The sequence below is a fragment of the Lissotriton helveticus genome, chromosome 7 (genome assembly GCF_964261635.1).
Source record: "Lissotriton helveticus chromosome 7, aLisHel1.1, whole genome shotgun sequence".
Lineage (NCBI taxonomy): Eukaryota > Metazoa > Chordata > Amphibia > Caudata > Salamandridae > Lissotriton > Lissotriton helveticus.
In genome coordinates this window covers 536,148,763-536,163,541 of record NC_136068.1, presented here as the reverse complement: position 1 = coordinate 536,163,541, position 14,779 = coordinate 536,148,763, and the positions used below count along the sequence as shown (strand labels likewise).

General features: G+C 43.2%; 1 protein-coding gene across 1 annotated transcript in view; it reads left to right on the top strand.

The window, feature by feature from the left end:
- The window catches only part of LOC144769152 (scavenger receptor cysteine-rich domain-containing group B protein-like), a 218,118-nt gene extending 207,440 nt beyond the window's left edge, over positions 1 to 10,678 (top strand). Inside the window, exon 4 of the mRNA XM_078653158.1 lies at positions 10,512 to 10,678. Within this exon, the coding sequence (XP_078509284.1) occupies positions 10,512 to 10,678 (167 nt within the window). The remainder of the gene's footprint in view (positions 1 to 10,511) is intronic.
- The last annotated feature ends 4,101 nt before the right edge of the window (positions 10,679 to 14,779 follow it).

Genomic DNA, 14,779 nt, shown 5'->3' with positions numbered 1-14,779 from the left:
ACGCCGTGACCCCTGACCACACCCCCCCCTCCCCACGGGCCCTGGAAGGCGCGCACATGGAGACCGGCCTATATATAGTTAGGATTTTTTTGAATAGGGATTTCTGAAAATTCTATGTTGAATAACTTTGGCGTTGATGGACGGAATTGGCTGAAATGCTCAGGAAAATGGCACATTTTGTTTCTGAGCGTCCCCTGAAAGTTTGGAGGGGGGTTTCGTCAAGCGGGGGCCGAGAAAAAAGGGGGGTCCCAAAACGTGTTTTTAACATTGAGTTTTCCATAGGGCGGTTGGACTCACTTTTAGCTCGAACGGCTGAATGGATTTCCACAAAACTTGGCAAAATTGTAGGGACTGGTAGCCCGATGTGCCTTTGCTATGTCTCAAGATATATGCTCCAGTGGTTTTTACGAAAATTAACTTTGAAAAATATATATTGGGCTACATTGGGCTATATATATGTTAGAGCCCAAATGTAGCCCAATGTAGCCCAATGTAGCCCAATGTAGCCCAATGTAGCCCAAAGATGGCCACCAGAGACAAAAAAAAACAAATGTAGCCCAAATATCAGCCAGATGTAGCCCAACTATAGCCCAGTGACAGAATGTCCCAGAGTGTTCTAAAGAACAACTAGAGCGCTAACAGTCTTACTTATGACAAAAGTATGGCACACCTGAAGTCATCTTGATTGGAATAAAGTGTTAACACTTAAAACATTTAATTTGCAAAGGAACAAAATGAGGGGGTTCATTTTGCCATAGAAATTATGATTAGTGCTGAAGAAAGAAAAATTAGGGCACATTTTGAGTGACTTCTCAAATCCTCTTATATTTCATAAAAAAAAAATCTGATATGCAGTCTCCCAAGATGGCCACCAGAGACAAAAGAGCCCAAATGTAGCCCAAATATCAGCCAGATGTAGCCCAACTATAGCCCAATGACAGAATGCCCCAGAGTGTTCTAAAGAACAACTAGAACGCTAACAGTCTTACTTATGACAAAAGTATGGCACACCTCAAGTCATCTTGATTGGAATAAAGTGGTAACGGTAATTTGAAAAGGAACAAAATGAGGGGTTTCATTTTGCCATAGAAATGTTATATATATATATTACCTACTGGCAGTCGCCAGTAGGTATATATAGTTAGGATTTTTTTGAATAGGGATTTCTGAAAATTCTATGTTGAATAACTTTGGCGTTGATGGACGGAATTGGCTGAAATTTTCAGGAAAATGGCACATTTTGTTTCTGAGCGTCCCCTGAAAGTTTGGGGGGGGGGGGGTTTCGTCAAGCGGGGGCTGAGAAAAAAGGGGGGTCCCAAAACGTGTTTTTAACATTGAGTTTTCCATAGGGCGGTTGGACTCACTTTTAGCTCGAACGGCTGAATGGATTTCCACAAAACTTGGCAAAATTGTAGGGACTGGTAGCCCGATGTGCCTTTGCTATGTCTCAAGATATATGCTCCAGTGGTTTTTACGAAAATTAACTTTGAAAAATATATATTGGGCAACATTGGGCTATATATATGCTAGAGCCCAAATGTAGCCCAATGTAGCCCAATGCAGCCCAATGTAGCCCAAAGATGGCCACCAGAGACAAAAAAAAACAAATGTAGCCCAAATATCAGCCAGATGTAGCCCAACTATAGCCCAGTGACAGAATGTCCCAGAGTGTTCTAAAGAACAACTAGAGCGCTAACAGTCTTACTTATGACAAAAGTATGGCACACCTGAAGTCATCTTGATTGGAATAAAGTGTTAACACTTAAAACATTTAATTTGCAAAGGAACAAAATGAGTGGGTTCATTTTGCCATAGAAATTATGATTAGTGCTGAAGAAAGAAAAATTAGGGCACATTTTGAGTGACTTCTCAAATCCTCTTATATTTCATTAAAAAAAATCTGATATGCAGTCTCCCAAGATGGCCACCAGAGACAAAAGAGCCCAAATGTAGCCCAAATATCAGCCAGATGTAGCCCAACTATAGCCCAATGACAGAATGCCCCAGAGTGTTCTAAAGAACAACTAGAACGCTAACAGTCTTACTTATGACAAAAGTATGGCACACCTCAAGTCATCTTGATTGGAATAAAGTGGTAACGGTAATTTGAAAAGGAACAAAATGAGGGGTTTCATTTTGCCATAGAAATGTTATATATATATATATATATATATATATATATATATATATATATATATATATATATATTACCTACTGGCGGTCGCCAGTAGGTATATATAGTTGGGATTTTTTGAATAGGGATTTCTGAAAATTCTATGTTGAATAACTTTGGCGTTAATGGACGGAATTGGCTGAAATTTTCAGGAAAATGGCACATTTTGTTTTTGAGCGTCCCCTGAAAGTTTGGGGGGGGTTTCGTCAAGCGGGGGCCAAGAAAAAAGGGGGGTCCCAAAACGTGTTTTTAACATTGAGTTTTCCTTAGGGCGGTTGGACTCACTTTTAGCTCGAACGGCTGAATGGATTTCTATGAAACTTGGCAAAATTGTAGAGACTGTTTGCCCGATGTGCCTTTGCTAGGTCTCAAGATATGTGCTCCAGTGGATTTTGAGAAATTAACGTTCTAAAAAATATATGTGACAGCGTCCCGGTTAGCGCCCCTGTTCGCGTACCAGACGCCTAACGGAACTTCGCGAGGAAAAGCGGATTGGCTCTCCGGTGACTGTCAACATTCTAAACAGTCCGGAGCGGCCACCATCTTGTCTCTCGGTAGGATCGAGAGACAAGAGGTGGCAATAAACGAAGGGGGAAATGAATGAAAGGGGGCAACGTAGACCCCTCCTGACCCCCTAGGATTGATGTGGGGGCTATTAAAGGGCCCCGCGGGGCAAAAAAATAAAATAAATTTTTTTTCGATTTTTCGCGGTGGAAGCGCTACTCGGTACGCGAACCAGGTAGCTCACCGGTAGCGTAACGGGAGTCCGCCATCTTGTGTTTCGGACGAATTTAGTCACAAGATGGAGGATAAACAATGTTGGGAATGGATATAAGGGGGCACGGGAGATATATCCTGACCCCCTAGGTTTTCTGAGGGTGGCTGAGGAGGCCCATATATGTAAAAAAAACAACTTTTTTTTTTCAAATTTTCGCACAGTTAACGCCCGGTCCGCGCACCGGGTAGCGTTCCGGAAAGCGTAACAAGGGGAAAACCAAGGGAAATATTAAAATAATATTTTAGAGTGCTTTGAGATAGGGTAGCTCTGAATAGAGCTGTTGTGTTGTGTGGGTGATGTAAGTACCAACATGTAGGTACCAATGAAGAGTCTAAAATTCAATGTACACCGTCTCCTCTGTAGATATTTTGTATGTTCTAATATGGGTTATTTAAATGTAAATGTGTGGAAAAGCACTTCATGCTTTAAAGCAATTGTATTTTTGAACTGATTGTTCTTTCCTCTTAGTCCTCCTCTTCGGGTTTTTTTCTCCACACTCTTCTTCAGCATGATAGATGATAAATTCGTTCCCTCAAAAAATTTATATACATAAAAAAATTATATTAAATACATATAAAATATATTTTTCCTTTAAAAGAAGAATACATTTTACAGCTTTTGATATTTGCTATTAAAAAACCATTGAAATTCACTGAAAAAACCATAGGTTATAGACCATATATAGTTAGGAATTAGCATTTACAAAACCTTGAAAATTCACTGAAAAAACCATAGGTTATAGACCATATATAGTTAGGAATTAGCATTTACAAAACCTTATTTTACTCACACAAAACCATTGAAATTCGCATATATAGTTAATTGCACTAACTATATATCACGCACCCGCAATCCACTGCTGATCATGTCACATATTACATCATTCATGACATGGTCAGTGACATCACTGATGACAGATGACATCTCAAATGACATCCCTGATGACATCACTGATGACAACATCCAGTGACTGTATGTTTCTGTAAAGTTAAAATATGTCTTACATATTGAAGAATGAGTGGATGTATAAGTGTCTGGATGAAGGATTTAGTAGGTGCATGACTGACTGTATGAGTGAGTGATTAAATGTGTCTCACTGAGTTCATGGGTTAGTGACTAAACTGTCTTAATTTGTGCATCATTATGTCTGTTGTTCTGTAAACTGCTGCATGTGTTGATCAGTAGCTATATGAGTAACTATATGGGTTATTGATTGGTTGCCCAAGTATTTGTATGGGAGACTGAGTGTGTGTGTGGGTGGCTGGGAGGTGTATGACTCTGTGCATAGATGTGTGAGCAGTTGATTCACTAGATGTATGGGTTCAAAAGTGCATGTGGAAACAGCTGTATGGGCGGTTGACTGTGTGCATGAGTGTATTGGTGAGTGAATGGATATCTCAGTGCTACATGTCAAAGTAAGTACATATGTAAAACACAGTACATGTGAGAGTTGACATATATAAATAACTGTGCATAAGAGCCAGTGAATGTGTGAGTGGCTGTATGGATCATTGTGAACTTGTATCAGGGATTGTATTAGAGAGTAAATATGTGTTAGTATATGTTTGAATAAGTAAGGTGTGTATAACTGTATAGTTGAGGAAATGGAGGTGTGATTGACTCTTTGCATGACTGACTAGGTGTGTGAGTAACTCCATGGATGAGTGACAGTCTGTGAGTGTCTGTTTACACTGAGTGTATCTAAGGTTATATTAGAGTCTGAAGAGGTTCATCGTATTATCACATGAATGATGTCATCAGTGATGTGATCAGTAATGTCAAATGAGATGTCATCAGTGATGTCATTTGAGATGTCATCAGTGATGTCATCAGTGGTGTCATTTGAGATGTCATCAGTGATGTCATCAGTGATGTCACTGACCATGTCATGAATGATGTAATATGTGACATGATCAGCAGTGGATTGCGGGTGCGCGATATATAGTTAGTGCAACTAACTATATATGCGAATTTCAATGGTTTTGTGTGAGTAAAATAAGGTTTTGTAAATGCTAATTCCTAACTATATATGGTCTATAACCTATGGTTTTTTCAGTGAATTTTCAATGTTTTGTAAATGCTAATTCCTAACTATATATGGTCTATAACCTATGGTTTTTTCAGTGAATAAATATATATATATATATATATATATATATATATCAAGAAACAAAGTCCGCCAATCCCTCAGCCTTCTTAGTGGCGGTGGGCTCGAGTGAGGAGGCGATCCTCAAATATTTCTTCACACCAACTTTCGTAGTTCAAAGAAGGAAACTTGAGCCACAAATTCATAAGCGTGATGAATTTTAATTAAGCAAAAATGGTCAAAACGCCCGACGCGTTTCGGTGCAGCCGAAGGTGCGGCTACACCGAAACGCGTCGGGCGTTTTGACCATTTTTGCTTAATTAAAATTCATCACGCTTATGAATTTGTGGCTCGAGTTTCCTTCTTTGAACTACGAAAGTTGGTGTGAAGAAATATATATATATATATATACATATTACCTACTTACTGGCGATCGCCAGTAGGTAGATATAGTTAGGACCTGGTTTCCACAGGAAAAGCATTTTTTGACTTGCCTGTAACTTCGGCGCTGCTTGATGCATCTACACAAAATTTTCCAAAAAACATGTACTCCTGATTCTAGTTAGTTTTAATGAAGATTATTAAATGCAGGCTGTGTAACAACAGAGTGGACTCCTTGGTATGTCTGGTATTCTGCTCCCCGCCCTGCTCCAACATACCCGGACGCTGTCAAAACCAATTTTCTTAAGGTATGGGGTCAGGAAATGTGCAGAGGCAGTCGTATGGCTCTTGACCTGCACAGTGCCCTCGGAGCTGGCCAGATTCGGAAAATACATGCCGGCAGGCAACAGTATAGATCAAAGAAGTGAAACTGGATTAAGTTACCTGGTAGAGACAGATGTAAATAGCCAAGACCTAGCAGGGCAGTTTTACCCCAGATTAGTGGAATGAAAGATGAAACATTGGAATAAAGCTGGGAAAACTATGAGAGTGGTCTGTATTGAGTGGTTCAGTGTCACATGGCACATTTGGCACCAGATAATCCTAAGTAACTAATGACAGTGACATGTCCGCCCCAGAACAAATTATGGGCAGATTTCACACAGTGTTCTTCCTATTTTATCATGGTGGGATGTAGAAAGCACAGCTAAGCGGACATATTGAGCAGTTGTAAAGCTCGTTGGTATATTTTGCACAGAGACATTGTTCATAAAGGCGGGGATGGAGTGTTTACAGTCTAGTTGAATTATGTAGCACTTCCATTTTTTACGCTAGGTTCAACCGTAAGGGGAAATTCACGGGTTGGATTTCAACACTATGATTTCATTTAAAGGCACTGGGCTCGAGCTCTCACACGTAAGCTAAAATATAAAGAACACACATTTTATATGTTAGGAACAATTGTATGTATAGGGGGATCTCCTAGCCAGGTATTTATTTCTATTCATGGTGATGGGAAGTAGCCGCGAGTCAGATGATAAAGACGTTCTGGTAGGTTCCCTCTCTTCTGCTTTGAATTTTCTTAATAGTAGAATTTTAAGGTTAAACAATGTCATACGTGTGAATTTGCAGTGATTTTTTTGTTTGTTTATTTACACATTTTCAAATACAGTGGAACATTACCCATTACTATGCACATCATTATCAATATTTCATCACAATAAAAGAATCCGTCACAATTCACAGGAATACCTTACAAATAGTATCTGACACATATTTGATGGAGGGACAGTCCATCTCCTATTCATGTGTCTTGCTGTTGGTTTTCGAAGATATGTAGAGAGAGGCCCCCAGATATCTCTCGGCCTCGAGGCTGGGGGTAGCTCCGCATTATATTCTAGTTGATCTCGACAGTACACCAGGTCAAGTAACCAGCGTTCATGTTTAGGGATCGACACCCTCCTTTTTGGTAATAGCAGGGTGATCGCCGTAAGCTTGCGATAAATAGGTCTACCTTTGGGTAGACCGAGTAGGCATACCGCCGGAGTGCACTCCACTCTCTCACCAACTATTTCTGGCCGTGTGTGTGTAACCTGTCTTCAGTATTGATGAATCCTCAAGCAATTCCACGCTAGATGCATAAAGTCGTCCTCTAGTGTGTTACATCGTACACAATTTGCATTCTCTCTTAGGCCGTAGTTGTGTAGTTGAAGTGGGGTGTAATATATCTGGTGCAGGAACTTAAAATGTATAACCCTCAAATTACTATTTGATGTAGTTGGCCAGTGAGCACACAGCACGCATGCCATTCTTCAGTTGTAAGTGGCGGCGGAGCATTGCGAACCATTTAGTATAGAAAGCATCCTGCGCTGTCAAGACATCTTTCTGAGATGCATTGTATAATCTCGTGACTAGGGGCCATAGAAGCCCAGATTCTGGTGTGAACCTGGGCTTCTATGGGAATTCACAAGGGCATATTATCAAGCCCCTTATCGACGCTTTAGCGCCAGTTTCCTGCCGCTAAAGTGGCATTAATGTTATCGCCGTTCCTTGATATTATGGCCCTAAGTCAGTGGTTCCCAAACTTTTTCGACCTGTGGCTCCCTTGACCTAATTGGCAGTTGGTCGTGGCTCTCCATCATGTCACTTTTTTTTTACCGGTGGTAGTATACAAGCCGACCTCGGTAGTACTTCCAATTTTCTCCCTGAAATTAAGTGGGATGAAGCCGATGAAGGTATTACAATCATATTTGTAACAAAATAAAAAGATACGTCATTTAATAAAAACTTTAATTGGTTAAGTGAGAAATTATACAATATTAATTTGCCAAATATGTTTCCATGACTTGACAACCTTTTTTAACCACACATAATGAAGAGTCCAGACATAAGTGCTGGATCAGTCATGTGAGTGTAGACTCTGGTCACAGAACTAGAGAGGTCAGGTGACTGCAGACTCTGGTCACTGAACTAGAATAGTCAGTGAATGCAGTCTCTGTGCATACAGGACTAGAGCAGTCAGGAACTGCAGACTCTTGTCACTGAATAAGAGCAGTCAGGTGACTGCACACACTGGTCACTGAATTAGAGCAGTCAGGAACTGTAGGCTCTGGTCTCTGAATTAGAGCAGTCAGGAACTGCAGACTCTGGTCTCTGTCACGTGTATCACAAGTTGATCATGAAATGTTCTCAATCTTGTTTAGTGTAGCGCCACCTAAACACACACAGTAGGAGTGCTTTGATAAGGAAAGAGGTTTAGGAAACACAAAGATTTTTTGAAGATATGTATTTTCTACCAGGTATGTCCCCCTTCATCTTGCTCTCTGGTCATATGCTCTGTCTGTAGTGTAAAAAAGAGGTCCTCTCTAGTAATTACCTCAAGCTGTCTACTTTACCAACATTTTGCATTTCATCTTCAATCTGCAACTTATAGCATTGATATTTTCCAGGCTCTATAGGTGGCTTTGATGCATATCCCTCTATTTGCCACCTAAAAAGCTTCTGGCTCGAGTCTATCCTGAAGTTGGAGGGCATTCCCATGTTCTGTGTAAAGTACTTTTTTAAATTTCTTTTGTGTTTCAAAATACTGGGTAACAGGAGGAGAAAAGTATTCAGGTGAAATGAAAATAACTCCTTGCCAGGGCTCCTTCCAAGTCAAACAGCTACTTACTACATCTTTTCCTAAATTAGTATATTCACTTTTGTGTGAGACATGCTCCTACTGTTAACCCCACCCTCGCTCACTATTGGGGACTCTAGTAACACTGGAATCCCCTTGCTCAAGGAAAAGTTTGATTTGAGCATCTAAAATCATTCTCTGATCCTCATTAAGGAAATGTTTTTCTCTGCGCTTTTTAGGAGTAGTCTGTTCCTCATCATTTCAATTTTACAAAATTCTTTAGCATTTCCTTCTGCTATGCAGGGCTAATTAACAGCTAAAAATCCGTAGTGACAGCCATTATTAATAGTACCATCAGTCTTTAAGGGTGAATATAAATCGAAGAAAGAATTCTACATAAGGCATATCCCATATATTCTTTTTTCCTCTAAATAAGGGCCTATCTAGATATTTGTTGTAACAAAATTATACTCTTCCTGACAGCGCCTCCATGTGAGATGAAAGATAAGGATTGAATATGCTAATTTTATTTGGGAGGCCTTACTCTTGTTACTAACAGGGAGAAATATAAGGAGAGAAGAAGGGGGAACTGCTTTCACTGAGGCTGAGAAGGAAACTGGGTTACAATATTTATTACAATAATAATGACATGCTTCGTGCCTGGCCTTGGCTGAGGGTCAGACTGGGGCCGGAAAACTAATCCAGGCTGCAATGCGGCTAATTTCCACAACTGAAGCGAGTTTGCCCACTGGAATTTCTGTCTTTTAAATTCTGGTGCGGACAGGAACAAAGAGTGGGAACAGCAGCCAGCATAATTACAGGGGCTTGTCCGGTCAGAAGTTTTTCAGGTCCCCTTTTTTTTAGTATTATTCTAATGTGCAACCAACCTGTGTAGTTTGTGCAGGGTCCTCAGAGACACAGCAAAACACAGGCAGCAAAAATGCTGGACAGTCTGCTGTGCATAAATGGAGGCTACTTGAAAGCACATCGTAAACGCTAAATTGCGCTCTTGGGGCAAAGTTATTACAGATTACACAGGTGGCATTTGTAACACCCCCTGCGCTGCAGGCGGCTGGGTGTTAAATAAGATTCAGCAAGTGAATCTTATTTAACACCCAGCTGCCTGCAGCGCAGGGGGTGTTACAAATGCCACCTGAGTAATCTGTAATCACTTTGGCCCAAGAGCGCAACTTCGCGTTTACGATGTGCTTCCAAGTAGCCTCCATTTATGCACATCAGACTGTCCAGCATTCACAACTACAATAGAAGCTTCCTTAACACAGCCACAGGCTATATTTCACACATCGTGCCGCGGCACCCCTGGCTATTCCCAGCGGCTCACTGGGGTGCCGCAGCGAACAGTTTGGGAACCACTGCCCTAAGTGTTTCCGGGTATTAGACGTTAGGAGCAGCTGTAGCGCTCCCAGCATGGATGGTTACTTTGGGAATTGCGCATACAGACCACGGATTGCAGCTCTAAGCCTGCAGTATAGGAAATTGAGCATGGGGGGGACATTACCTTCTCCATGTAGGTCAGTCAGTTGAGTACATTTCCCACCCCTGAATGTATCCCCCAGTGTGCATATCCCTGCCCCATTTAATGTAGTCAGTGAGTTCCCTTCAAACGCCACCGATATCTTCGGAAGATGGGCAAGTGGTAGAGCTGGTGTGTCGAGCGGGGCTATCTGCTCTCTCTGTACTAGGGTTTCCCAGGCTTGCTTGGTGCAGTGTGTAGTGTTTATTCCCCCTGTGTGTCCCCTTTGCATTCACATGTGATCATCGCCCCCATTGGTGTAGGGTGAACGGCATTTGCTTCGACTGCTATGTGTGGCATATATTTTGGGGCATGCACCCAGTATTGCTCAAAATGCGCATGCGCGCATAGATAATAGAGTTTTAGATCCGGCGCTGTGAACCCTACCTGCACATATGGCGATGCTAAGGTTTCTCATTTTTACTCTGGGTTGTTTCCCAGCCAATGCCCGCTTGGCCAAGTATGATCGTAGCCTTACAAAGAATGACTGGGGTAGGCAAATCAAAATATTTGTGAACAAATATAGAAACTTTGGGAGTATTATCATTTTCATTAATGCTATTCTGTCCACCATCAACAAAGGAAGACGTATCCATTTTGAGACCTGATCTTCCAGCCGGTATATCACTTTCCCATAGTTATACTGTATTACTATGCTCAGGTCACTGTGAGCACAAATAGCCAAATACTTAACCTGTTCATCACTCCATTCCAGTAAGATCTCCAGGGGTGCCGGTCTCGTGCAGCTAGTTAGGGGGAGTATAATTGATTTTGACCAATTTATTCCTGAGCCTGAGTCTCTCTCATAGCATATAGATTCCCTAATTAACTGTTCCAAGTTCGTCCCAGGGTCCCTCCCTACTTATAGCACCATGTTGTCTGCATACATCAATATCGCCAAGGGACGCTGCCGAAAGCGCAAGGCAGTTTCAGCTTGTCGCTGTCTCAGAATACATGCCAGAGGCTCCAATGCAATAGTGAATAATGTTGGCGATGTATGCCCATTCATGTGCACTCGGGCAGCCGGTGCTGAATATATACATTTTATCCAGTGCGTGAATGCTGTAGGAACCCCCGTAGGGTGGATTATTGTAAAGAGAAAGCACCACTGGATGGAGTCAAATGCCTCAGCACCATCCAACAGGTTTAAAACTTCAAAAAGGGTTCGCAAGTTTTGTGCGGTGGAGCACTCGGTGATAAAGGCAGTTTGGTCTGGAAGAACCATAACCCGTAGTAGGAGTTTGAGTTGGGCTGCGAAGGCCTGCTTATCTGGTTTCAGCTTCGCGACTATTAGGGTTTTACAGAGTGAAGTCAGTTAAAGTTTGTTTTTTATAGGCTTCTTTATACATTGCATGAAGATGCGGAGCTAGCAGCTGTATGAATTCTTTATGGAATTCACCTGGTAGGCCATCACTCCCAGATGCTTTACTGTTTGGGAGTTTGTTTATTACTTCTTTTATCTCATCAATGGTGAGTGGGTGTGATAGGTATTCCATTTGCCCCTGGGAAAGCCATACCAATGCTATGTCCTCTAGATAGTTGCTTATTTCAGATACCGTAGCAGAGCTCAGAGCAGCACACATATCTTCATAGAACGTAACAAACGTTTTCAGGATAACCTGTTTGTCATAACATGAAGTGCCCTCATTCCTTACCACCTTCACTATATGAGCCTACACCCACAGTTAAGTGAATTTACGCGCCAGCACCCTGCCCGGCCTACCTCTCTCGCCATAGTTGTGTGCCGTCAATCTATAGGCCATATCTTTAGCTTCCTGCTCCGCAGTCTCATTGTATTCTGTAGTCCCCTCATGTATTTGTGCTAGCACTTCAGGATCTGGAGTGCAGTCGTACGTTCTCTCTAATTCCGCTAACTTTGTTTCTACCAGTGTCATGTGATTACCTATTGATTTCAGAACGCCAGCTTGGAGTCCCATACAAGTCACACAGATCGTGACTTTAAACGCCTCCCATAGTGTGTCCACACTCTCCACCGAGCCTATATTTGTATCACAGTATCTCGCTATGCCGTCTCAGACCCTCAGGAAGACCTGGTCTAGCAGAGCAGATGCCTGCAGTCTCCATTGGAATTGCAGTAACTCCACTCCGGGAAAATTTATCACCACATGCACCGGCGCATGATCAGAAAGTGATTTGGGAATATGCTTAATACTGCACACCCGTGTGTTCACATCATTTGCGACCAACCAAAAATCAAGTCTCGACCAGGAGTTATGAATGTATGAGTGATATGTCCCCTCCTCCCATCTGGATTTCTCACCCTCCATGCATCTTGTAGGCCATGGTCCTGCATCCCCTCGTGGAGCACCGCCGCTGCCCACCTGCCTACCACACCTGCAGACGCCCGAACGGTCTTCCAACAGATGGAGGATGGTATTAAAATCCCCTCTCCATACTTTTAGCCTAGTCCATCTTGTTGCTACATGAGTTTTAGAGCAGTGCATGAGGTGTGTCTCCTGGAGCAGTGCAATCTGGATATCATGCCGATCGAAATATGCTAGCACTTATCTAGTTTTTCTTTGAATGTTAGGACTCTGACAGGAAATGCTCCAAGGTGTTACTTGTGTTGTGTTACCTACTCCGCAGTGTGTTAATGTATGTCGTTGTATACTGTTTGTGTGAGGTCATCAATCAAACACCATTTGCAATAACTGGTGGTGTAAATGGCATAACAACAACCTCCCATAACCCATCGGACCCACCCACCTCGGCAACCCAATTTTGCCAGAGAGCTTCCCTTGCCCAGTTAACTGGTAACCAAGAACACAGTAAATATCACACTTAGGGGTCGATTCCGATCCGGTAAAATCCCCGTCCGTACGAATCGTATCCGGAGCCGTTTCCGTACGACTCGTACAGACGCCGTACGACCGGACGATTCCGATCCCGATCGGCCGACCCGGACGCGATTCGTATGGTACACGTCGATTCGTACGGAAAAGCGCACGATCACCTACACACCGTACGGCGCGTACCCCCCATGATCGCAGGGGTACGCGCCGTACCCCTGTGGTCATGCGGGGTACGTGCCGTACACCCAGCGGACATGGGGTACGTGCTGTACACCCACTGTACATGGGGTACGGTGCGTACCCCATGTACGCTGGATGTATGGCACGTACCCCGCATGAGCACAGGGGTACGGCGCGTACCCCTGCGATCATGGGGGGTACGTGCCGTACCCGGGGGGGGCGTTCCGTACCTGTTTCGGCACGAACTCTGCGTTTACGACTGTTTTCGGCTCCCGTAGGAAAAGGGTCGTACGGCGCGTACCCGACACGAATCGTACTTGCTGGGTCGTAAAAACGTGCCGCGATGTCACGTACAGCGGGTTCCGAGTGAGATTCGTACGGAGATTTGAGTCGTACGGAGTCCTGTACGACTCGTACGGAGTTCGGCACCTAGTACGGATCGTACTTCATCGTACGTACGGGACGTCTACGGATACGATTCGTACGGGGAAAAAACTCTCCGTACGACCATTCGGAGCGCATTTTACCGGATCGGAATCGACACCCTAGTATAGTAACTATCTTGGGTCAAAAGAACTATGATCATGTAGGGTGTACTCTCTTTGAGGTCGCCAGTGGCCAAGTTCTCCCTTAAATCAGGGGTGACCAGGGGCCAGTACAATTCCAACCTACAATCCAGAGCCTTGCAGTCCTTAGTTTGGTCAGGCGCTTTTGCCTTATGCCGTCGCTGCTAGCAATGGATAATTTTTGAGTGGCTTGTGGCATATTCCTATGCGGTCAACATAATCCATTGTAATTCAATTCAGAGATGGGTGCTGAAGCAGACAGCAAATTTCCAATGGAAGTTTACAATAAAAATGCTAACCCCTTTATTTTTTGCCTCCTGGATGGAGCTGCATAATATCTATCCTGCTGAAACTTAGTCACTCATGCTATTTCAATGGATGTTTTGAGCAACCTTATCAAAGACTACCCAAGTGATAAGCAAACTTAAAAAATGGATTTTAATAGAAAAAGAGTCTTGATATTAGCTGACCTATAATAAAATAGAGATTTGGGCCATGGCCCGCAAACACACGGACCCATAAATACACAATGTTATTGTTTACTGGAAAAAAACCCAGTTAAAAACTGAGCTATTGTATGACACAATTAATGGCATCAATCAACCCAATCAGTATTTGTAGAGCGTGGCTTATCACCCTTGAGGGTATTCAGGCGCTGTGAAGCTGGGCTAGTCAAATAGCCAGGTCTTGAGTTTCTTCCTGAAGTCCACCAGTCAGGGTGATGTTCAGAGGTGAAGAGGGAGAGTTCCAAGACTTGGCAGCGATGTGGCAGAAGGAGCATCCTCCACTGTAGCTAGGGCGGATACACGTAGTCTGTACCAGGGCAAGGCAGGTGGAGTGAACGTTGCTGGATGGTTGGTTGAAGTTCAGGTGGTGGTTGAAGTATGCTGGTCCTTGGTCAAGGAGGGCTCTGTAGGCGTGTGCCAGTAGTTTGAATAGGCATCTTTTCTGGATGGGGAGCCTGTGACGGTCTCTCAGATGCTGGGTGGTGTGGGTCCTTTTGGGTGGTTTAGGATCAGTCTGGCTGCTGAGTTCTGTATCATCCGGAGCCTTCTCTCGAGTTTGCTCGTGGTCTCTCCAAATCTGTGACTCAGCCAGCAGGAGCCTCAGCCAGGTGGTATTTCGCAAGCCTGGGTACAGCTGTCACCTC